The sequence below is a fragment of the Mobula hypostoma genome, chromosome 26 (genome assembly GCF_963921235.1).
Source record: "Mobula hypostoma chromosome 26, sMobHyp1.1, whole genome shotgun sequence".
In the NCBI taxonomy this organism is placed as follows: domain Eukaryota; kingdom Metazoa; phylum Chordata; class Chondrichthyes; order Myliobatiformes; family Myliobatidae; genus Mobula; species Mobula hypostoma.
The window spans coordinates 32,256,685-32,281,799 of NC_086122.1; the positions used below are offsets into that span (position 1 = coordinate 32,256,685).

The 25,115-nt window shown below is 44.0% G+C and overlaps 1 protein-coding gene across 1 annotated transcript in view; it reads left to right on the forward strand.

The window, feature by feature from the left end:
- The first annotated feature begins 12,267 nt into the window (after positions 1–12,267).
- Positions 12,268–25,115, forward strand: part of mfsd2ab (MFSD2 lysolipid transporter A, lysophospholipid b) — a 79,200-nt gene continuing 66,352 nt past the window's right edge. Inside the window, exons 1-2 of the mRNA XM_063033914.1 lie at positions 12,268–15,445; positions 22,567–22,692. Of these exons, the coding sequence (XP_062889984.1) occupies positions 15,353–15,445; positions 22,567–22,692 (219 nt within the window). The 5' untranslated portion in view covers positions 12,268–15,352. The remainder of the gene's footprint in view (positions 15,446–22,566; positions 22,693–25,115) is intronic.

The following is a 25,115-nucleotide window of genomic DNA, read 5'->3' on the forward strand; positions in this document are numbered from 1 at the left end:
TCTGATCTGATCTGAAGGTTTAGTTTCCCAGTATATCTTTTGCTTCCGGCTAGGTTTTTCCGTTGCATCTGAAGTGCATTGATAACGGCTGGGGTTATTCGTCTTGTAAAGACGCTGCCCAGAAGAGGGCAATGGCAAAGCACTTCTGTTGAAAAATTTGCCAAGAACAATCATGGTCACAAGATCATGATCACCTACGTCATATGACATGGCAGATAACGACAACGATGATGATGATGATGCTGATAGTGATGATGATGATGGTGATGATAGTGATGATGATGATGGTGATGATAGTGATAGTGATGATGATGATGGTGATGATAGTGATGATGATGATGGTGATGATAGTGATGATGATGATGGTGATGATGATAGTGATGATGATGGTGATGATGATAGTGATGATGATGAGCTAAGAAGAAAACAGTTCAAGAAAATGAAAATCTAGCTCAAGCAGCTTTTAAAGTTCAAAGCTCAAAGTAAATTTATTATCAAAGTAGATATATGTCATGATGCACAACCCTGAGATTCATTTTCTTGCAGGCATACTCAATAAATCCAAAATGGAATAAACCATAATATAATCAATGAAAGACCACACTGACTTGGGTGTTCAACCAGTGTGGATAAAACAACAAACCGTTCAAATACAAAAAGAAAGGAATAATAATAATAAATAAAAAAGCAATAATGTTGGGAACATGAAATGAAGAATCCTCGAAAGTAAGTCCATAGGTTGTGGGAAGAGTTCAGTGATTGGGGTAAGTGAAGTTGAGTGAAGTTATCCCTTCCGGTTCAAGAGCCTGATGGTTATGGGTTAAAACTGTTCCTGAACCCGGTGGTGTTGGTTCTGAGGCTCCTGTGCTTTCTGCCTGATGGCAGCAGCGAGAAGAGAACATGTCTCGAATGGTGCGGGTCCCTGGCGTTGGATATATGGGGGTTTAGCTGAGCAGAAACAGTCCAGGAAAACGAAAATCTGGCTCGGACAGCTTTTACTGTGCTTTGGTAATTTCATAAGAAAATGGAAGTATTCAGGCTGATGTAATACTTATCTCAATAAAAATTAAAGTGCATTGAGCATAACTGGAGTTTTAAGTCACACCTGCAGTTCAGAGCATTGAACCTGAAAGTCTCTTTTCCTGATATTGATCAACATAAGTGTGTCATCCTCCACAACTTCAATCCTGCCTTTCAGAAGCAAAAGATAGAACATAAACACATATTATAAATAACAAGGAGGTTGAAGTAGGTACTATTAGAAACCCTGTTCCCCTAAACCGTTCGGGTGTGTGGCCTCACAGTAACTGAAATGCTCCCGTGCAGCTGGAATAAAGACAGACGAGAAAAAGTTTGCAAAACATGGAAGATTGACTTTGTCGTACTGTGTTTAATTACACCGTTCAATTAATAAATAAAATCAATAGTATGTGATTTTTCAATTTTCATTCTAAATATTAATAGAATTCATATGCAAAATAAAACATACAAAATGCCACATAGTTTTCTGGCCGTTTAAAGATTTCCTGTTCAGAGCAATCGTTGATCCGTTCAGCTGTAAAATAAATTGGAGGGAATGTTGATTAAAAACATAAGGACTCAAACATGGGAAAGGCTTAAAAATAAATCACTTTGTTCTTCAATTCATTCAAATGGTTCAATTTAATATCAGAGAATGTATACAGTATGCAACCTTCATTCCTTACTCTTCACAGATATCCACAAAACAAGAAACCCCGAAGTATGAATGATAGATACATCCGAACCCAAAAGCCTCCCTCCCCGCTCCCAAGTACAAGCAACAGTGGAAGCATCAATCCTCCACCCACTTGTGCCATAAAATAAGAAGGTATAATATTACCTTGGAATTAACATTTATATCGATTTAAATTATATTTTATCACCATTCCTAACTATCAGTTTGTAAAGTCTAATTATTTGTTCATATTTCACATCCAGTCATTAACGCAAAGGGCAATTATAAAACTTTGCTTAGTGAATACGGAGACCACACTTTATGAGTAAATAATAATCTATAACTCATATGATCAAGGTTAGTTTTTCATTGATTCTATTCCACTTATTTGTTCTACTGTGAATGTCTGCAAGAAAATGGGTCTCAGGATCGTATCAGGTGGTATATACATACTTTGTTAATAAATGTACCTTGAACTTTGAACAATGTGAAACTGAGACTCTCTTTCCCGTTACAGTTTACAGTTTAGTGTTTTTCCTCTACCGGGAACTAACTGCCTCAGACACGTAACTTGCTGTTACTTAATCAGATATATGAAATAAGAACCATTAAACAACCGACTGCAAACTTCATTGAGTTTGAATAATGTGGCAGCTGCTGTAACATCTCATGTTAGCCTACTGTCCAAATCTCTCGCCTCGAGACATCTTGTTAAGAACACGCATTATTCACTTTGTAGCTGTTTACGGTGTATAAATTTTACTATTCAAAGCAAATGGTTGTTGCAACAAGACAGCTCACTTGGCTGGGTGAAATGTGAAAAATGAGTACTCTGAACTGGATATCAGAGGACACACATTCAAGGCACTATTGGGTTTTAGTGGTTTGTTAAGTCATAGAAGAGTGCAACACAGAAACAGGCCCTTTGGCCCATCTAGTCCATGCTGAGCCTCCGGGTCCAACATATTATTCTCCGTAAGCCTCCGGGTCCAACATATTATTCTCCGTAAGCCTCCGGGTCCAACATATTATTCTCCGTAGCCTCCGGGTCCAACATATTATTCTCCGTAACTTCCGCCACCTCCAACAGGATCCCACTACTAAGCACGTCTTTCCCTCCCCCCCCCTCTGCATTCCGCAGGGATCGCTCCCTACACAACTCCCTTGTCCATTCGTCCCCCCCATCCCTCCACACTGATCTCCCTCCTGGCACTTATCCGTGTAAGTGGAACAAGTGCTACACATGCCCTTACACTTCCTCCCTTACCACCATTCAGGGCCCCAAACAGTCCTTCCAGGTGAGGCATCACTTCACCTGTGAGTCGACTGGGGTGATATACTGCGTCCGGTACTCCCGATGTGGCCTTTTATATATTGGCGAGACCCGACGCAGACTGGGAGACCGCTTTGCTGAACATCTACGCTCTGTCCGCCAGAGAAAGCAGGATCTCCCAGTGGCCACACATTTTAATTCCACATCCCATTCCCATTCTGACATGTCTATCCACGGCCTCCTCTACTGTAAAGATGAAGCCACACTCAGGTTGGAGGAACAACACCTTATATTCCGTCTGGGTAGCCTCCAACCTAATGGCATGAACATCGACTTCTCTAACTTCCGCTAAGGCCCCACCTCCCCCTCGTACCCCATCTGTTACTCATTTTTATGCACACATTCTTTCTCTCACTCTCCTTTTTCTCCCTCTGTCCCTCTGAATATACCTCTTGCTCATCCTCTGGGTCACCCCCCCCTTGTCTTTCTTCCCAGACCTCCTGTCCCATGATCCTCTCGTATCCCCTTTTGCCAATCACCTGTCCAGCTCTCGGCTCCATCCCTCCCCCTCCTGTCTTCTCCTATCATTTTGCATCTCCCCCTCCCCCTCCAGCTTTCAAATCCCTTACTCACTCTTCCTTCAGTTAGTCCTGACGAAGGGTCTCGGCCTGAAACGTCGACTGCACCTCTTCCTACAGATGCTGCCTGGCCTACTGCGTTCACCAGCAACTTTGATGTATGTTGCTTGAATTTCCAGCATCTGCAGAATTCCTGTTGTCTGAGCCATTTAAACTGTCTACTCCCATCAACCTGCACCAGGACCATAGCACTCCATACCCCTACCCTCCACGAACCTATCCAAACTTCTCTTAAATGCTGAAATCGAACTTGCATGCACCACTTACACTGGCAGCTCGTTTCACACTCTCACCACCCTCTGAGTGAAGAAGTTTCCTCTTGTGTTCCCCTTACGTGGCTCACCTTTGAGATATTGCAATTATACATGTTTATCAGAGGGTTAATATCAAGGGCCCAATGTATCTGATATGAGTTGAGATTAAAACAAGAAAGTACAAAGGCAAACCTAAAACAACATTTTCAGAACAAAGAGATGTGTCACTTGAAGAATCAAAAAAAGGAACAAATTCTTCAAATAACCTGGATGTGTGCCACTGGGAGTAAACACCAGCCCTGGTTCCCAAGCTTGCAAATGAAGTTGTTCAACCCAAAACCAGCTCATTATCTCTCCGACATCTCGATTCAGCTGTGCACAGAACTGCACAGGTGAAACATTCGAATTGTTGTGCAAAGACGAATTAAAGCTTTCTCCAAATCATCAATGATAATATTTTTCAGCATTTATGAGAACCAGAGTATATTTTCCTTGTTTGAAAACAACTACCAAATATGCTGAATTTTTATAAAGAGGAAAAAAAAACCTTTATCTCAATTCTGCAGTATAATTATGGCTCAGTACCATATCACTGTGAGAATGGGAGCATCATTGTCTAGTTTGAGAACTGAAGTTACATTTGTTTTTACAGATAACATTCCAGCTTCTCCAGTTTAACTACATAATTGAAACTTCTAACCCTGGAATCATTCTCGTATCCTCGCCAAAACCTTCTGCAAGTACATTGCCCTGAACTGGTGGCAATATTCCACGGGGGGGGGCTGAAGTGGTTGCACAAAGTCTTAGCCTTTGGAACTTCGGTTAATGCCTTATTAATAGGTTTGCTAAGCCTCAAAGATCTGACCACCAATACCTACAGGTCGTATTATTCTTGTCCCACTTATCTTCTGTTGTTCTTCCTATACTTCCTACCCACATTCAAAGTTATTGTCAAAGTACATACAGTATAAGTCACAATGCACAGCCCTGAGATTCATTTTTTTGCGGGCATGCTCATTAGATGCATAATAGAATAATAACCACAATAGAGTCAAAGAAAGACCGCCCAATTTGGATGTTCAACCATTGTGCAGAAGACAACAAACTATGCAAATACAAAAAGAAAGAAATAATAATAAGAAATAAATATGGAGAAGTAAGAGGAAGAGTCCTTGAAAGTGAGTCCATTGGCTGTGGGAACGTTTCAATGATGGGGCAAGTGAAGTTATCCCCTTTGATACAAGAGGTTGATATTTTAAGCCATCTACAGCATTTTGTCTTTTCATTTTACCTTGTTATTTGTTGTTGTTGCTGTTCCTCTCCACGCCCGGTGGTGCATCGAGCAGCAATCTTGATGTCTCTTTAGCATTTTTGTCTGTTTTTTATGCAGCAGAGTGGCTAGCTCGATGCTCAACCCAGCACAGGGAGCCGGCCAGATTCGAACCTGGGACCGCTCACCTCGAAGTCTGGTGCAGATGCCACTACACCACCAGCCCAGCTATGCCATTATTTGCTTCTCATTTATTCTACTGACCTTTACTGTATTGTAATTCCAGGCTGTTTAGGAAAGACTAACAAGGCATTGCTTACTGAGTACAGCATTGTATGACTTCAGGTTTACTTTGTATTGTATTGCGGAGTAATCATATAACAATTACAGCACAGAAACAGGCCATCTCGGCCCTTCTAGTCCATGCCAAACGCTTACTCTCACCTAGTCCCACCGACCTGCACTCAGCCCATAACCCTCCATTCCTTTCCTGTCCATATAGCTATCCAATTTAACTTTAAATGCCAACATCGATCCTGCCTCTACCACTTCTGCTGGAGGCTCGTTCCACACAGCTACCACTCTCTGAGTAAAGAAGTTCCCCCTCATGTTACCCCTAAACTTTTGCCCTTTAACTCTCAACTCATATCCTCTTGGTTGAATCTCCCCCACTCTCAATGGAAAAATCCTATCCCCGTCAACTCTATCAATCCCCCTCATAATTTTAAATACCTCTATCAAGTCCCCCCTCAACCTTCTACATTCCAAAGAATAAAGACCCAACTTGTTCAAACTTTCTCTGTAACTTAGGTGATGAAACCCAGGTTACATTCCAGTAAATCTATTACATTACTCATTGAACCATAATTACTAAGTGAAACATACTTTAGTGTTAATTCACATTTAATTGAGAATGAAACGAGGCACATAGAAATGTTGCAATGGCTAATCATGTGATATAGTTCTTTAAGATAATGATAATCCTGCCAGCCTAAACAAAAAAGTTTACCCTTCTAACTTCACACTTTCCCAGTGGCTAAACATTTTAATTCTAATTCCCATTCCCATTCCCATTCTGACTTGAGCCAAGATGAGGCCATCTTCAGGATGGAGGAGCAACACCTTATATTCCTGCTAATTAAACTCCAACCTGATGGTATGAATATTGATTTCTCCTTCCGATAAACAAATTCCTCCCCCCCCCCATTCCCCATTCTAACCTCTTACCTCTTCTCCCCTGCCTATTACTTCCCCCTGGGTCCCCTCCTCCTTCTCTGTCTCCTATGGTCCACTCTCCTCCCCTATCAGCATCCTTCTTCTCCAGCCCTTGACCGTTCCCACCCATCAGGCTTCAAATACCACTTTCCAGCTAGTCCCTTTCCCCTCTCCCCACCTTTTTATTCTGGGATTTTCCCCCTACCTTCCCAGTCTTGAAGAAACATCGACTATCTATTCATCTCCACAGATGCTGCCTGACCTGCCAAGTTTCTCCACTTCACAATAAAATGGCCTGAATATTATAGAATGCACAAAACTCAGTGGCACGGAGGGTTGGTGGTGGACTGAGTGGAGGTGAAGGTTACATTGAGGGATTTATTAACTGTGGGTCGTCTCCTGAGAAGAGCCGAGTCAATGCTTCTTGGTGAAGAATTGGACTCATACTGAAGGGTCATTGCTGACCAGGGTTGAAGAAAGCAGCAGAAGCTTGTAAAATTAGTCATGGGTACTATCCAAGACGTCGTCAAGCAGTGATGCCTCAAGAAGGCGACATCCATTATTAAGGACCCCCACCACCCAGGACAAGCCCTCTTCTCACTATTACCATCAGGGAGGAGGTACAGAAGCCTGAAGGCACACACTCAGTGATTCAGGAACAGCTTCTTCCCCTCTGCCATCCGGTTCCTCAATGGACATCAAACCCATGAACACAACCTCACCACTTTTTTAAAAATTTCTGTTTTTGCACTACGTATTTAACTTTTTAATGTACATATATATACTTACAGTAATCCAAAATGTTTTTTCTCTATTATCATTTTTGCATTGTACTGCTGCAGCTAAGTTAACAAATTTCACAACGTATGCCAGTGATATTAAACCTGATTCTGATATAGTGAAGTAATTGAGGGAAGTTTGAATCTTTGCCCAGGTGAACATGATAACTTCCCTTACATGCTTGTGTGTGTGTGTGTGTGTGCTTGTGTGTGTTTTTGTGTGTGTGTTTTTGCGTCTGTCTGTGTGTGTGTACATCTGTGTGTGTGTCTCTGTGTGTGTGTGTGTATTTGTGTGTGTGTGTGTGCGCACGCGCGCTTGTGTGTCTGTGTGTGTGTACATCTGCCTGTGTGTGTGTGTGTCTGTGTGTGTGTGTGTATGTGTGTGTGTCTGTGTGCGTGTCTGTGTGTGTGTGTGTGTATGTGTGTTTGTGTGTCTGTGTGCCTGTGTGTGTGTGCGTGTCTGTGTGTGTGTGTGTGTGTGCGTCTGTCTGTCTGTCTGTATTTGTGTGTGTGCGTGGAGCCTGAGATAATTCAAATGACTTCGGGCAATGGACAAGTTCTCAGAATCAGGTTTATTATCACTGGCATGTGACGTGAAATTTGTTAACTTCTCACTTAACTGGATCTTAATCAGGTTTATTTGGCACATCAATGATTGTTTAAAAATGGCGGGCTATGTGGTGGTCATCCATTGTGTCTGACGATGACAGTATACCTGTGTGGGAGAGTTTTTAAAGTGGAAAAGCTGTTGCCCTGGGGCAGTTCCTCTCTCTCAACCTCAGAAGTCCGGGTCCAGGGGTATGAACGTGCATAACAAACCGGGGTCTTCCCTGGTGGCAGTGGATGACCATGACATCTTCTGTGCCCTGTCATGCCCTTCACAAGGCGCTGCAGTGCTGCCCACCTGGCCGTTGGATCTCGCTGTAGCCCTCATCCGCCTAGCCCGCCAAAGCCGACTTCGCACACTGACTTAGGCTTGCCCTTAACTCACCAGCTACCCTTACCTGTCGAAGCGGTATTATGGGGTGTGGCCTCTGTGGTGTGCAAACAGCTACTTGCAGACACAGGTGAGAGCTAGGTGTCCCGTGGGGACCAAAGGTGAGTGAACTGACCTGGAATGGACATGACAAGCCCCTTTACCAGAGGTGCTACCTCTCCCTAGACACCCCAAGAGAGCTATGTAGGAGGGAAGTATTAGATTGATCTTAGAGTAGGTTAATAGATCGGCACAACATCCTGGACCAAAGGGAGTGTACTGTGCTGTGTTCCATGTTTCTATGTTCTAACAAGCATCATAGACATTCACTCTGCCTTGTCAGGCCACCCAGAAGTCCATTTTTAACCAAAAGTTTAGAAGAGTTATTGGAAGTTATGAACTAATAAAAATGAAAATCCCTCTGTGAAAAATGTTAGATATTCCTCCTGATCAATAACTTTAAGACAGATGATGAAACCAATTCAAATTTGCAGGTACAAACGCTGCAGTCATTTTTCCAAGTGACAGAATTCCGAACCAATGGTCTCTAACAGGACCATGGGAACTAATTCAAAAAGCGGCCTTAAGATGTTTGGTGAGGCCAGGATTGAAATAACACATCTGCGGATTCAGTCACTGTCTGACTTAACAAGATGACCTCACCTGGTCCTTCAGATCTCCTCCCTGAAAAAGGCGACACAGCAGTGCCTCCACTTCCTGAGGAGATTGAGGCACACGAGGCTCTCTCCCCTCTCATCTTAACTGGATTTTACAGGAGCAACATTGAGAGCATCCTGACAGGTTGCATCTCCATCGGGTACGGGAGCAGCCGAGCATCGGACAGGAAGTCCCAACAAAGGACTGTGAGAGCGACCGAGAGGATCAAAGAAGTCTCCCTTCCAACCATCGGGAACATACACCAGGAGAGCTGCATATGCAGGGCTCTTGGCATTATCAAGGATCCTACCCATCCATCCAGCATCCTCGTTGACTTTCTACCATCAGGCAGGTGACTCTGATGCATAAAGACAAGAACAGTCAGGATGGGAAACAGTCTCTTTCCCTGGGCCATCAGTCTTCTGAACTCCCTGACACATCACATCCAAGGTGACACCAGACAATTGTACTGTACCCTACAAGATTTAATTTCTGCACTTTACTTTGTGTATCTATGCATAATACATTTGTAGATTTAACTCTTACTTTCCTAAGTTATTGTGTGTTATGTGTACTACTGTTTTACAGCTGGGTCGGAGAAACATTGCCTTGATTGATGGTATACATGTAAATAGTTAAATGACAATAAACTTTACTTGACTTACCAGTTTCTTGCTTATTTACAGTTTATCTATCACAACCAGAAGCACCTTCCATCAACCACAGCACATTTGAAACAATCAGAAGGGACATAAAATAGGCAGAATGAGGATTAGTCAGACCCTCACTCGGAAATCCAGGTACACAAGATGTTGAACTCCAGTGATTGAGACTTCCATATTCCTACAAAATGCATCCACGTACATCTTGGCACTGGGAACTTCCCAGTACAATTTCAGACTTCAACCAGACTGCTGGACTCAGGGTCTTAGATTATATTTTGTTGTGTGACTGTATTTTGCTGGTATTATATACTCTATGTGCCTTGTGCTGTGTAAGACTGTTGGTACTGTGTTTTGCATCTTGTCCCAAGAGAAACACTGTTTCATTTAGCTGTTATTCATGGGTATTCATGTATAGTTGACTGACAATTAAACGAGTTTGAACTTGAACTTACTGGCTCATTCTGGAGAAATAATGGAAATCTGGATAACGTAACCCTTCTTATTCCTGTTCAAATGTAAATGACACTAATACCTCTCAGTGACAAAGGCACAAGACAATAATTCATTTGGAGAAAACCAGTAATGTTTTTATGTTACCTTTTTTTGTGTGACTATGTGTTTTGTTTTTTTTTTGACTTGCTATCTTGATTCAGGTGCTGTGTTTATTTTTTACTCCTTGGCCCCAGAGGGAACACTGTTTGTTCGGCTGAATTCATGTATGGTTGAATGATAATTAAACTTGAATTTGATTTGATTTGAAGATGTCAAAAAAAAGGAGGCAGCTAATGTTGAATACCTTGTCCAGAGATTAATCGACAGCACAAGCTATGTCTGTCATCCTTGCATTACCCATGATTGTAGATCAGCTACAATGGATATAATTAAACAATACAGAGATTTGTCATATCTACATTGAAATATGCAGTGAAACGCATCATTTTGTGTCAACCACCACCACAGTAAGTCCGAGAATTCTGCTGGGGGAAGTCCAGCAGTATCGCCAGCTTCCAGCACCCATATGGCATGCATGTAACTCACTAACCCTAACCAGTACGTCTTTGCAATGTGGGAGGAAACCAGAGCACCCGGAGGAAACCCATGCAGTGACGGGGAGATTGTACAAGCTCATCAGTGGTGGGAATTGAAGCCCATTCGCTGTAATGCAATGGCACTAACCACTACACTACACAATGTTCTCCAACTGGAAACCATCTGCAATAACTATTCGCTCCCCCCCCCTTAATTTTCTTTTATTGTCCCAAAGAGACCAAGGAAAATGCGTCAATACAAGATCATACAATATATGCAACTTTTCCTGATGATGAATGCAAGACCACACATATATTTAAGAAATGCAGCAATTTAGGAGGCAAGTCTTGATTATCCTCCAGCAAAGACAAGATTGTGCTAATTAAAATCCATAGAACATTTATTTTAAAAAAACATAGCACTATTGCTGTGCCAACCCCCACCCCCAGGGATGATATACCATTTGAATAATCAGGAGGCTTTCCCACCTAACTCAGCACCTCCATACTAGTAGCTGAAGGAAACAACACTGCGGACCTTCCCCACAGAGGCTTTGCATTGGCTGCACCAACCCTCAGCACGTACTCCTACAGACTGGATCGCGCCCCTGGCGACAGCTCGTAGATCAGAGAGCCCTCTACCATACAGTTGCTGGAGGTGAACCGAGACAAGGATTCTTGCCTCCTTCTTCATACCCTTTCAGCAAATCCACAGTCTGCAACGCTGTTCCCTCTAAGCTGCGCGGGTGCACAGCCATGCAGTTACTGAAATGCTCCCACGCACATAGCCTTTGTTGCCATGGAAATGGAATTTTATTTTTTATAATGTTAATATAATTTTGAAATTATGCTGGTATAATTTTTAAATCTATGTTATATAATTATGAAATATGCCATAATTAATTGTATTGATGAATATAATCCATAAATTTTCTAAATAAAAACATACAACTTTTACCTTGAAACATTTTAGAACTTCAATGTATTTACATTGTCAATGTTTCAAGTTACAATGCTGTTACAATTTGTAACAATAAACATAGCATGGAAGTCGGTAGCTCAGTGTTAATAAACTGCTCGTCCATTGAACACTGACACCATTTTCATTTTAAATATTCATAGTATGCATATTACCAAAAAAAGAACATTTAAAGTGCCTCGCAGTTTTTGAGCCATGTAAAAATTTCATGTTTGGTCTGCACAACTGTGGAAAAAAGATTCGGGGGAAGGTTGGTCTGTAAATTGGTGGACAATCATCTCTTCTCCTCCACAGCCATCCCAAGGGCAGCATGCATCAGGGATGATATTTCCTCTGTACAGGAAGAACTTGAATCAAGAATCACCACCAGCCAAGCGAGGTCTTGGTGGCCTGTTGGCGGGTTCAGGCAATGCGACATTCTGCCAGATGATCTGGACAGTTTGCACAGGGAACCCACCCACTACATATATAAAAACCTATTGTTTAGCAGCATGTTGGGTGTAGAAGACAATTCTAATAAAAAATGCACTTTATTCAGGTCAGACTTGATTAGTAACAAAATATTAAGAAATACATTTGAATTCTGTATAGTTCAGAACAAAAACAACAGGAATACTGCAGATGCTGGAAATTCAAGCAACACACATCAAAGTTACTGGTGAACGCAGCAGGTCAGGCAGCATCTCTAGGAAGAGGTACAGTCGACGTTTCAGGCCGAGACCCTTCGTCAGGACTAATTGAAGGAAGAGTTAGTAAGACAGCAAATCTCTTACTAACTCTTCCTTCAGTTAGTCCTGACGAAGGGTCTCGCCCTGAAACGTCAACTGTACCTCTTCCCATAGATGCTGCCTGGCCTGCTGCGTTCACCAGCAACTTTGATGTGTGTTGCTAGATCAGAACAACCTTCATTTGAGAGTATTTCTTTTAAAAAAGGCCTATGGTTCTGTATTTCCTAACAGCATAGAACAATTTACGCTGTTTACACAGCAATCCCAATCCCCTCTAATTTTCACAACATCCTATCCTTCCCCGAATCCCATCAAGTCTCTCCCAGATTCCACCACTCACCAGTGTGCTAGGGATAATTTAGAGGCCATTTAACCTGATAATCTACATGATTTTGGGAAGCGGGATGTAACTGGAGCACCCAAGGAAAATGTATGGAGTCTCAGCAAAAATGTGCAAAATCTGCACAAACAGGAGGAGAGGTCAGAATTAAACGTGGGTTGCTGGAGCTTTGAGGCAGCATCTTCAATAGCTGCACTATATAATTTGCATAACTATTTTCTGCTGAGATTTTTAAAGTTTTAGTACATTGTTTAAAAAAAGGGAGTAAACTACATCACAATTCATGACCTACAGTAGCTCTCCAAATTCACCAGAATTGGAAATATTATTTGGGCTCATTGTCCCTGCATGCCTTTTGCTTAAATCCTTTTACCTGACTCTGTCCCCTCCTTATATCTGTGACTCAACACATTCAATCATAATTAATCATTTTTGATCGAACAGATCTAAAGTTTGTGCATTTCTTTCTGAAGGGCATCCAGTATTTTTTTTTTAAATGCTATGCCTATAAACCTTAACCTTATAGAATCTGTAAGCATCAAAATAATATTTATTAATATGCTGGCCAAAATGACTTATATACAGGTTTGTTTCCATTAACCAAGTAAAATTGGTAAGTTTTTTCTACTTAAGCAATATTTCTGGTGTGCTTATCCAGACTACAAAATTAAACTTATTTTCTATGGTCTTTGTAAGCTATTAGACAAACAGTTGATTTTTCTTCATTTATAACATGTAATTTTATGCAAGCCATAAAAATTGGCCTTGAATCCAGAACAAATAAGGCAAGCACGAATGTCTGTGATTCTTTGCAAACTTCTAATTTTGAAAATCTTGGTATTTCTACTTAAATACAGATGAACATGATTTATAGAAAAGAAAATGCTGGAATCATTCAGGAGGTCAATAAATGTTTCAGAACTTCAGGTTGAAGTCAAGAGCCACTCGGTAATGCTCCAGTGACCCACCTTTAGTTCTGACCTGTCCTGCTGTTTGTGCAGACTTTGCTGTGTAAACACCCTAAATTGTTCTATAAAACCCTGGTTAGACCACACTTTGAGCATTGTTTTCAGTTCTGGCCGCCTCATTATAGGAAAGATGTAGAAGCTTTGGAGGGGGTGTAGAGGAGATTTACCAGGATGCTGCCTAGATTAGGGGGGCATATCTTATGAGGATGGGATGAGTGAGCTAGGGCTTTTCCCTTTGGAGTGAAGGAGGATGACAGGCGACTTGAAAGAGGTGGATAAGGTAAGATGCATAGATTGAGTGGCTAGCCAGAGAGTTTTTCCTGGAGTAGAAATGCCTAATTGGATGGCAGAGGGGAAGAAGCTGTTCCAGAATCATTGAGTGTGTGCCTTCAGGCTTCTGTACCTCCTTCCTGATGGTAGCAATGAGAACAAGGCATGACCTGGGTGATGGGGGTCCTTAATGATGGACACCACCACTGTTTGAAGATGTCTTGAAGACACATTAAGGACATTTAAGAAACTCTTGGTTAGGCACATGAATGATAGCAAAATGGGGGGCTATGTTAGGAGGGTAGGGTTGCATTTGATCTTAGTGTGGGTTAAGAGGTCAGCACAACACTGTGAGCTATAGAGCCTGTACTGTGTTCTGCTGCATAGAGTTGCACCATTATAGAGGCTAGAATCAGTCACAGAATTGTACAGAACACAAACAGGCCCTTCAGCCCACAGTTTCCATGCTGACCTTTACCCTCACCCACACTAATCACATTTTCCCATGTCCTTCTATGCTTTGCCCATTTCAGTGCCCGCCTAAATGCCCATTTTCTCCAGCCCTTTACCCTCCCTACCCCATCACCTTCCAGCTAGCATCCTCCCCCTCCCAACCTTTTTTTATTCTGGCATCTTCCCCCTTCTCAATCCTGAAGGGTCTCAACCCAAAACGTCGACTGATTACTCTTTTCCATAGATGCTGCCCGACTTGGTGATTTCCTCCAGCGTTTTCTGTGTGTTGCTTCGGATTTCCAGCTTCTGCAGACTTCCTTGTGTTCGAGGTCACCTTTCAACCTCCTTTTCCCGGGGGGGGGGGAGCCTAGCCAATTTCTCCCCATAACTAAAGTCCATTAGGCCAGGCAGTGCCCGAATTAATCTCTTCTGCACTCTCTCCAGTGCAATCACCTCCTTCCCAGTTTAAGAGTCGTACACAATATAACAAGCGCTAAGCCAGTACTTTCTATTCTGTGCTCTGATCAATGCCATATGCCTTGTCGGACACCTTGTTGACCCGTGATGTCATGTTTAGTGAACAATAGACTTTGAACCCCAAGACTCTACTCATTGATAATTCCTTGCGCAAAGCAAGGGGGTGATCGGCCCGAGCCGTTTCACAGCTGCTGCTGAACATCGATAGCATGTGTTCCAATTCAGATTTTAGCTTCTTGCCTTTACGGCAACGTTGTTTAAAACGAGCCATTGCCAAACAATCTTCTGCGTCAGGCAGCCTTCTGAAATTCTAGGAAAAAAAAATGCTAGACCACACGATGAGACTGGAGATAAGCGCATTCACAAGTTCACTCTCTTCCCACACCGATTCATTTTTAAAATAGTTTTGAAATCGGGACACCGGCTCCCAGCCATTGCAATTGTCCCTCGGGACTGCCGTTTACGACTTTACCACGTTTATCGGCTGCGAACAAAACTCTATCTCCAGCCAGACACGCATTTCCCCCACCCAGCAAAATGCTGCCATCTCAGCTCCCGAGCAACCGACGGGTGATGGTCACACCCACATTGCTACGCGGCCTCTCCACGAAATCGATGGGCGGGAAAGGGAAAGTCATAACTCGTTCATTCACCGAGTTTACCATGAGGAGTTGGACACGCTGACTATGGCCAGGGGAGAAGGCGGCGACACTTACAGCACGGCAGCGGGCTTCCTCCAGCCCCGGGCAATAACGCCCGAAGACCGGACGCTGAAACAGGTAACTGGAGCCGACTTCCACAACGTAGGCAGTCTTAATCACTGACCCGCAGCGTGAGGCCAATTCCCCATTTAAAACCAAAAAACAAACCGTGCTGAGAATAACTTTTCTCCTGATAGATTATTTGCATTGAAAATAAGGGGAGTGTCATTTGGTCCGCGTTCCACGCGGAATGGTTTCCTCTCCGAGTACCGGTCACAGAGTTTGTCCGGTGGGGATTGTGATCGCAGAGCGGGGCTGCGGGAGAAGAGAGACAGACGGAGTGGGTTAGGGAGGCCGAGCTGAGTGGTTGAACACCTCACGGCAGCCTGAGCTGCGTTTCTTTGGCTCTGTTTGTCCAAAGTCTCCCCCACCCACCCGGCTGCTGGTGGAAGTCTCGGGATCTGGTTCTTTTACTTGAGGAAATGCCCACAGAGAGATTGCCCGGCCGAGGGCTGACTGCTCACTGACCGGTCGCTTGAGGTCGGAGTGGGGACGTCTCGACCCCGTTCATCACCCATCCAGGGTTCCCCACAACCCCACCCCACACCCAACTCTGCTCCAACTCTCACCCCACCGGGACAGCCGGGGGCACCCTCTAGCGCGATCCTCACCCAGCCTGGACAACCCGCCCCCCCCTTCTCGTTCCCAGATCTTCGCCAACCCACCGAGGTCTACCCCTGACTCTCTTGCCCCCACCCCCATCTCGCCCTCCTCCCCCGAGTCTGTGTCGGAATACCCTCAGTTCACGCACCTGTCCTCTTTCTTCAGTCTGCCCCCTCCGTTCTCCCCTCAGACACAAGCTGAGAACACCCTCCACATCTCCCTCACTTGCCCCCCCCCCAAACCACCGAGCTGGAATACCTACCCCCTCCCTCCAACTTGCCCACCCAGGTCACCCTCACCTTGTGTAACCATCCAGGACACTTCACTCGGCCCTCTCGCTCATGTATGATTTAGAAAGGAACTGGCGAGTGGTATCAACCCGCGCAAGGGAAGTGTGAGCGAAATTGTCAGCCTTAAGTAGAAACAGCTGCGCAGAATGCGATAGAGACACGTCTTCAGAACCGGATACAGATTCTCTGAGCCCTTCAAAAGTTAAAAGTTGCTAAGTTATTGAAAAGCTCCGGGAAACGCTATAAATCAGCGATTGTTTTGTTTCCGGATCCGAGGTAGCAAAAAAGGGATTTTGACCGACAGTATAATGTTGGCTTCAAGGCAGGCACTTCCTTCCAGTCTATTGGCTATGGGCAGGTTTGGGGGGGGTGGGGGTCTGTCTATTCCAGAGTCTGGGCAATTTGGAATTCAACGCCTTGGAGTAACTCATTATTTACTTTCAGTAGTTCAGGCTACCACTGTTGGAGACTTGCGTTGATCAGAACCAGAGCACAAAGTTGTATTTGTGGTTAAACCCCCAAGGCAGTTATACCATTTCGTTTCCTGGAATGTTCTGTATGCACCTTTTTTAAAAAAAATAATTTACAATATGACTGCCTAAATTCAGAAAGTTTTAGTCTGCCTCCTGCAGCGAGGGTTCACGGATCTACAACTGTAGGATTCTAGCCTCAGTGCAATTTAACGAGGCAAGGGACGGGATCCCTGTTATTTTTGTTCACTTCATAATTCACCGTCATTGTGCTGGATTGGGTCATAAAACATAGTAGGCCATTCGGCCCATCGATTGCTCTGCGCTGTGGCGCATTACTGTGACGTTGATCGCTGATCCTTAAGACTCCCGCAGTCAGGGTGGGAAACAGCTTCTTCCCTCGGGCCATAACGCTTCTGAACCCCCTGCCGCACCGCATTTGAAAGTGTCACTGGATAACTTGTACTGTACCCTACAGTATTTCATTTATGCACATTACTTTGTGTATCTCTGCGTAAATCATTTGCAGATTTAAAGCTTACTTTCCTAAATTATTGTGTGTTATGTGTATCACTGTGCTTTACATCCTGGCCCGGAGAAACGTTGTCTCATTTGACAGTATGCATGTACGTAGTTAAGTGACAATAATTAACTTGACTTGATACAGTGCTTTGATCATTTGATCATGAAATGGAGTCTGTGAATATTGGGAGATGTGTTGTTTTTTCAGCAAGTGCTACCAAATGGGTGCTGAAATTCTCCTATTTTTCTGCATTCCATTACAAGTTCTAGCCTGTAAATCTTGCTATCCAGACTCACTGATACAATTTATTCTTTCATTATAAGAAAAACAAACTGAGAATTGAGTCGGCAATCTTCAGGTCATTCAGAACCAGGTTTAATATCATTGGCGCACGTTGTGAAATTTGCAGCAGCAATACATTGCAATACATAATCATAAAAACTAAGTATGGAGAAAATAAATTAGTGCAAAAAAGAGAACAAAACAAAAGTAGTGAGGTAGTGGTCATGTATTCGTTCTCCATGCAGAATCTGAGGTGATGATGGTGTTGAATGTTGAGTGTGTGCCTTCAGGCTCCTGTATCACCTCCTTAATGGTAGCAGTGAGAAGAGGGCATGTAATGTGATCTGAAGATATACATAATCATGAACTTTAGTGAGAGCATTAGACTATGATTAGAATATTTTCTAATTAATGCTGTGTGTGGGGCCAATATTGCCTATGATATTCCAAAAGACCATTCAATTCCAAATTTAAAGTTGCACATTTTCAAAATTCATTGGCTATGTCACTTACTGTGAGTGAGGATTGCATATTTTTCATGTGACTATTTTGAGTTGCGTAATCCCTCTTTTTACATATTTTTTTTCCTGGAGCATTTCTCTTAAAAATGGAAAGTTCATCAACGTAAGTGATTTGTCTATCTCACTGAGTGGTAGTTCTATCTGATACTAGGATGCTGACAATTTTCTGTGTGTGTGTGTGTGTGTGTGTGTGTGTGTGTGTGTGTGTGTGTGTGAGAGAGAGAGAGAGAGAATGCCATTTGGTACTTGTATTATTTGTGTCTTCCAAAAGCACTTTGCCAAATCCATACACCCTCTAATACTTCACCTCTGCCAATTTTTTTTATATATATGTTAGCAAGCTACTCAGTCACGGGAACCTCATTGTAGACATCAAACTCATTCATCCAAGTAAACATGCCTAGACGGATGATTAAGTGGTGGCTGGGAGCAGAAAGCTTTCCTCCACCCAGTCCCCACTCCCCTCACCAACAAAGCTAGTTCTCCATCCAAAGCAACGCACACAAAATGTTAGAGGAACTCAGCAGGGTAGGCACCGTCTATGGAAGAGAATAAACGGTCGAAATTTCGGGAAGCAGGGTCTTGGCCTGAAATGTCAACTGTTTATTCATTTCCATAGATGCTGCCTCCTCTCGGAGGCCCACAACCTAGTCATGGTTTAGAGGCTTGCGTGCCTTAATGACCAGGAGAGCTATGTTGGCTGGGGTCAGGGCTTTTTGCTTTGGCTATTGGTAGGGTCACCCATGCCAAACAGGTCAAAGGGAAGAGGTCAGACTAAGAGTGGTCCACCGGTCCTCCAGGCTCAGGGGTTCAACTCAGGGCTAACAAACCTGGCCGGTAATTGTTACAGAAACAGCAATGAAGAATTCTTCTACAACTGAGTGTGATGGTATTCCTGAGTCTCCACTGGAGACTTGCATGACTTACAGTAGTGAAAACCAAGAGGAAGCCTACTGACCCTACTGAACACCACCAGAGATGGAGGACCTTCATTGCTCTCCTAAACACAAGCGGTGTAACAGGCAGCATGTATATGTATCGATGCTGCCTGACCTGCTGAGTTCCTCCAGCATTTTGTGTGTGTTACTTTGGACTTCCAGTATCTGCAGAATTTCTTGTGTCAATAGTTCTCTATCCGATTCTCTATGTGGCTGCTGAGATCAATAGTCAATCCAGCACTGCTGTCCTGGCTTGGAACACAATGAGAATCAAACCCAGAGAACCTCATGATCCATGTGGTCCCACTGCACAGGACCATTATCAACACGTTACAAGGAAATACTTCATTTTAACAGTTTGTTATTGGATTATTAAACTAATTCCTGAACACAAAATAACCTGCAGATGCTGGGGCCAAAGCAGCACTCACAACACGCTGGAGGAACTCAGCAGGTCGGGCAGCATCCGTGGAAACGGTCAGTCAACGTTTCGGGCCGGAACCCTTCATCAGGACTGTAGGGGGAAGGGGCAGAGGCCCTATAAAGAAGGTTGGGGGAGGGTGGGAAGGAGAAGGCTGGTAGGTTCCAGCTGGAAAAACCAGTAAGGGGAAAGATAAAGGGGTGGGGGAGGGGATAGGCAGGAAAGGTGAAGAAGGAATAGGGGAAAGCACAATGGGTAGTAGAAGGAGGCGGAACCATGAGGGAGGTGATAGGCAGCTGGGGGAGGGGGCAGAGTGAAATAGGGATAGGGGAAGGGAGGGGGAGGGAATTACCGAAAGTTGGAGAATTCAGTGTTCATAACAAGGGGGTGGAGACTACCTAGACAGTAGATGAGGTGTTGCTCCTCCAACCTGAGTTTAGCCTCATCATGGCAGTAGAGGAGGCCATGTATGGATATATCCGAATGGGAATGTGAAGCAGAGGGAAGTGGGTGGCAACCGGGAGATTCTGTCTGTTGTGGCGGACTGAGTGGAGGTGCTCGACGAAGCGGTCCCCCAATCTGCGTCGGGTTTCACCGATGTAGAGGAGGCCGCACCGGGAGCACCGGATGCAATAGATGACCCCAACAGACTCACAAGTGAAGTGTTGCCTCACCTGGAAGGACTGTTTGGGGCCCTAAATGGTGGCAAGAGGGGAGGTGTAGGGACAGGTGTAGCACTTACGCTTACAGGGATAAGTGCCAGGTGGAAGATCCGTGGGGAGGGACGTGTGGACCAGGGAGTCACGGAGGGAACGATCCCTGCGGAAAGCGGAGAGGGGCGGAGAGGGAAAGATGTGCTTAGCGGTGGGGTCCTGTTGAAGGTGGCGGAAGTTGCGGAGGATAATGTGCTGGATTCAGAGGCTGGTGGGGTGGTAGGTGAGGACAAGGGGAACTCTATCCCTGTTGTGGTGGCGGGAGGATGGGGTGAGAGCCGAAGTGCGGGAAATGGAGGAGACGCGGGTGAGGGCATCATCGATGACAGATGAAACTAATTCCTGGTTGCCTTAAATAGTAAAGCATGAATTGCTTTGGGGAGTAGAGGCTATAACTGGGCATTTTTTAGCAGTAATTGTTCTTGTGTATATTCTGTTAAAATATGAAAAGATTATGGTTATTTCAAACAGACATAAAGTCCAGATACAACCTACGGAAGGCTATTTTAAAAATGAAAAACAATTCTGATTGAGGTTAAAGATAGAATCGGATGCATGTCAGTTCTGGCAGAGTTTGCAGGCCATTACTTCCTATAAAGCAAAGCCTAGCGTCATGAATGGTTGCAATGCTTCACTCTCAGATGAGCTCAATGCCTTTTTTAAACAAAAAGGTTCGAAGGTTTCATGCACACTTTGAAAGGGAGAATAAAACTCCACCTGTGCGTATCCCTGCAACATCTGATGACCCTGTGACCTTTGCCTCGGAGGCCAATGTCAGAATATCTTTCAAGGATGAGCCCCTGCAAGGTGACAGGCCCTGATGGTGAACCTGGTAGGGCAATGAAAATATGTGCCAACCCACCAGCGGGAATGTTCAAGGCCATTTTTAATCTCTCACTGTTGCAATCGGAGGCTCCCATCTGCTTCAAAACATACCAGTGCCCTAGAAGAGCAGGTGAGCTGCTTCAAAGACTACCGCCCAGTCGCACTCTCATCTTCTGTGATGAAGTGCTTTGAGAGGTTAATCATGGCCAGATTCAACTCCGGCCTAAGCGAGGACCTGGACTGGATGCAATTTGCCTATGGCCTCAATAGGTCTACAGCAGATGCAATCTCCACTCAGCCTTTGATCGCCCGGACAAAAGCATTACCTACATCAGGTTGCTGTTTATTGATTACATCTCAGCATTCAACACAATCATGCCCTCGGTTCCAATCAACAAGCTCCAAAACTTGGGCCTCTGTACCTCCTCTCTGCAACAGTGTCCTTGCCTTCGTCGCCAGGGACCACAGTCAGTGTGGATCAGAAATAACATCTCCTCCTCTCTGACTCATGTTGAGGATGTGTGCTCAGCCCATTGCTCTGTTCTAACTCTATGCCCACAATTGCGTGGCTAGGCACAGCTCAGACAACATCCGTAAATTTGCTGATGACTCAACTATTGTTAGCAGAATTTCAGATAGTGACATGGAGGCATACAGGAAATAGCTAGATCAGCTGGTCGAGTGGTGTCGCAACAACAGCCCGGAAACCGATTGAGGACTTCAGGAAGGGTAGCCGAGGGAACACATACCAGTCCTTATCGAGGGGTGAGCAGCTTCAAGTTCCTAGTTGTCAACATCTCTGAAGATCTATCCTGGGCCCAACGTATCGATGCAATTAGAAAGAAACTACAACATTGACTATATTTCATTATGATTTTGAGGAGACTTGGTATGTCACCAAAGACTCTCAAAGATTTGAACAGCTGTGCTGTGCAGACCATTCTAACTGGTTGCGTCACCAGCTGGTACGGAGGGGTCGCTGCGCAGGATCGGAAAAAGCTGCAGGAAGTTGTAAGCAATGAGGACACCTTCAAAAGGCGATGCCTCAAAAAGGGGGCATCCATCATTAAGGACCCCCATCGCCCAGGACGTGCCCCTTTCTCATTGCTAACAGCAAGGAGGTGGTACAGGAGCCTGAAGACACATACTCAATATTTCTGGACCAGCTTCTTCCGCCCCTAGCAGATTTCTGAATGGACGATGAATCCATCTACACTTCCTCCACTATTTTCATTTTTTGCTCACTTTATGCACTGTTCATTTAATTTGATTATATAATTTTCTTACTGTAATTTATAGTTTGTATTATTATGTATTGCTTTGTACTACAGCTGCAAAACAATAAATTTCACCACGTATGCCAGTGATATTAAACCTGATTCTGACCCGGGTGTTGAAATAAGTTAGTTTCTAATAAAAAGAGTTGAAAAGAAAGAAATAAGTTAGTTTCTGATATTGTCAGCGAACGAGTTGAAGGCTGCCTACTATTACAGAGCGGACAATACACGTCAGCAAAAATTGTTGTTCTAAAGTATTTCACTGTTTGTTTTCAGAGAGAAATGAAAAAGGACCTGTCGGTGTGCAGTAAGTTGTGTTATGCTATTGGTGGAGCACCCTACCAGATAACGGGATGTGCAATTGGATTTTTCCTACAAATTTACCTGTTGGATGTCGCACAGGTGAGTCCAGCCCATTCAATAATATATTAATTAATTAATGTATGTATGTTCTTGTCATGCCCCTCACCCTTCTGTGGCATAGGCCACCAACAGCAGCTTCTGGGAGACCTCAGTCGTGAGCTGCAGGTTGATTGACCCTGTGGCTTCTGTTTTCACCACAGGACTTCATACATCCTCTAGGTGTAGATCCTTCCTCTCCCAGGACTGGGGTCTTTGGAGCTCCTGTTGGCACTTCTGTAGCACTGGGTTTTTACGAGAGGGAGTTGCTAGCCCTGTGCCCAATGCATCTCCTTTTGCAGCTGGGCTTTGGGATCGCCGGTGGCAGAGTTTTTAACGGATGTTATTTTCCTCGCAAGATTTGCTCCACACACACAGTTTTTAAGGGCTTCCTCTTCCAGTATTCTTCATCGCTAAGGAAATGGAAAATGAGCTGATGGTAAATACTGGACGGATTGTGCTGGATTTTGGGACGCATATGGAATTCATTATATCCAGTACTTGTAACGTTAATGTGCAAAATTCTGAGATGCTTGTACTGAAAAGGTATTGCAGGTCGTGCAGAGTAAAGTTGCCTGTGTGACCTATTCCCATGAGTTTATCATGTTACAAAGAACTCTACAATTAAGAAATACTTACCTCCCACTGAATACTTCCACACTGGAAAATTTAAAGGTATTTCAGTGAAAGGAGTAATTATCAAGACTCATTGGCTCTTGGCCACTCAGTATGTATCTGAAAATCAAAAACAAACTGCAGATGCTGATAATCTGAAATCCAGAGCTCACCAGCAAAACTCAGCCAGTGTTTCTGAAGAGAGTAATAGTTAACGTCTCAGGTCGAAACTGGAAAAGCAGGACGACAGATTTGCTTTTTAACCGAGACAAGAGATTTTGCAGATGCTGGAAAACTGGATTAACACACAGAAACTGCTGCAGGAATCCAGCAGGTCAGGCAGCGTCTATGGAGGGAAATGATTGTCCAGCTAGCCAGGGTACTAAATGGCAAAACAGACCTGATCTGAATAGTTCATTTAGAAGCAGAATTAGGTTTGATATCACCAGCATATGTCGTGAAATTTGTTGTCTTTGTGGCAGCAGTACAATGAAATACCTGATAATAGAGGGGGAGAAGATCTCTGAATTGCAATAAGTATATCTGTATTAGGTAGTTACATTAAATAAGTAGAGCAAAAATAGAAATTTAAAAAGTAGTGAGGTTGTGTTCATGGGTCAATGTCCATTCAGAAACCTGATGGCAGAGGGGAAGAAGCTGGTCCTGAATCATTGAGTGTGTGCCTTCAGACTCCTGTACCTCCTCCCTGATGGTAGCGATGAGGAGAGGGCATGTCCTGGGTGCTGGGGGTCCTTAATGATGGATGCCACCTTTTTGAGACATCGCTCCTTGAAGATGCCGAGGATACTACGGAGGCTAGTGCCCATGATGGAGCTAACTTTACAACCCCCTGCAGTTTCTTTCGATCCCGTGCAGTAGCCCACCCCACCCCATGCCAGACGGTGATGCATGTTACATGTGTAGAAATTTGCGAGTGTCTTTGATGGCATATCAATCTCCTCAAACTGCTAATGAAGTGTAGCCGCTGCCGTGCCTTCTTTGTAGCTGCATTGATATGTTGGGCCCAGGATAGATTTTCTGAGATATTGACAGCCAGGATGTAGCTAATATAGTTAATATAGGAGATGGCCACCTAACGCCTTCCCTGATCTCTAATTATCATAAATGTTTATCTATTCTCTTCCTCCGTATATTTTCAATGGGATAGCGTCAGAATCTCCTGCATCAGTAATCGTGCTGACGAAGGGTGGCAGCCCGAAACACTGACTATTCATTTCCCTCTGTAGGTGCTGCCTGGCCTGCTGAGTTCCTCCAGCACTTTGTGTGTCTGTGTGTGTGTGGGTGTGTTGAAGCTGGTGTTAAGGTGCTACCGCCTTAAATGAATCTCGGGGTTGTATGTGGTGACATGTATGTACTTTGATAATAAATCTACTGTATTAACCTTTTTTCCCCCAATTTCCTAGTTCTGAAGAAGGATCTCAGACCGGGAAGATTAACCATTTTTCTCTCTATAGATATTACTGACTTGCTGAGCGTTTCCAGTCTTTTCCATGTGTCGGCCATGTGATCTAGATTTTCTCCTCCTGCCACTCAATGCCACTCCCCTCACACCTCTGCCACACTAAGCAGCCACGTCACCCAATGAAGAAGATGCCAAGTTTAATCTTCAGTTCGTACTAGTTATAACTGGCCACTTACTGGGAGTGTTACGGTCATTCGCGAATGGTCCAATCTAAAGAGCAGGTTTTTCCTGATTACTGTCCAGGAATCTCTGCTGGAGGCACACTTAGCCAAGTAGAAACAGGCTGAGACTGGCTGGGGCTTGCTAGTAACAGCTTCTTGACACTTGG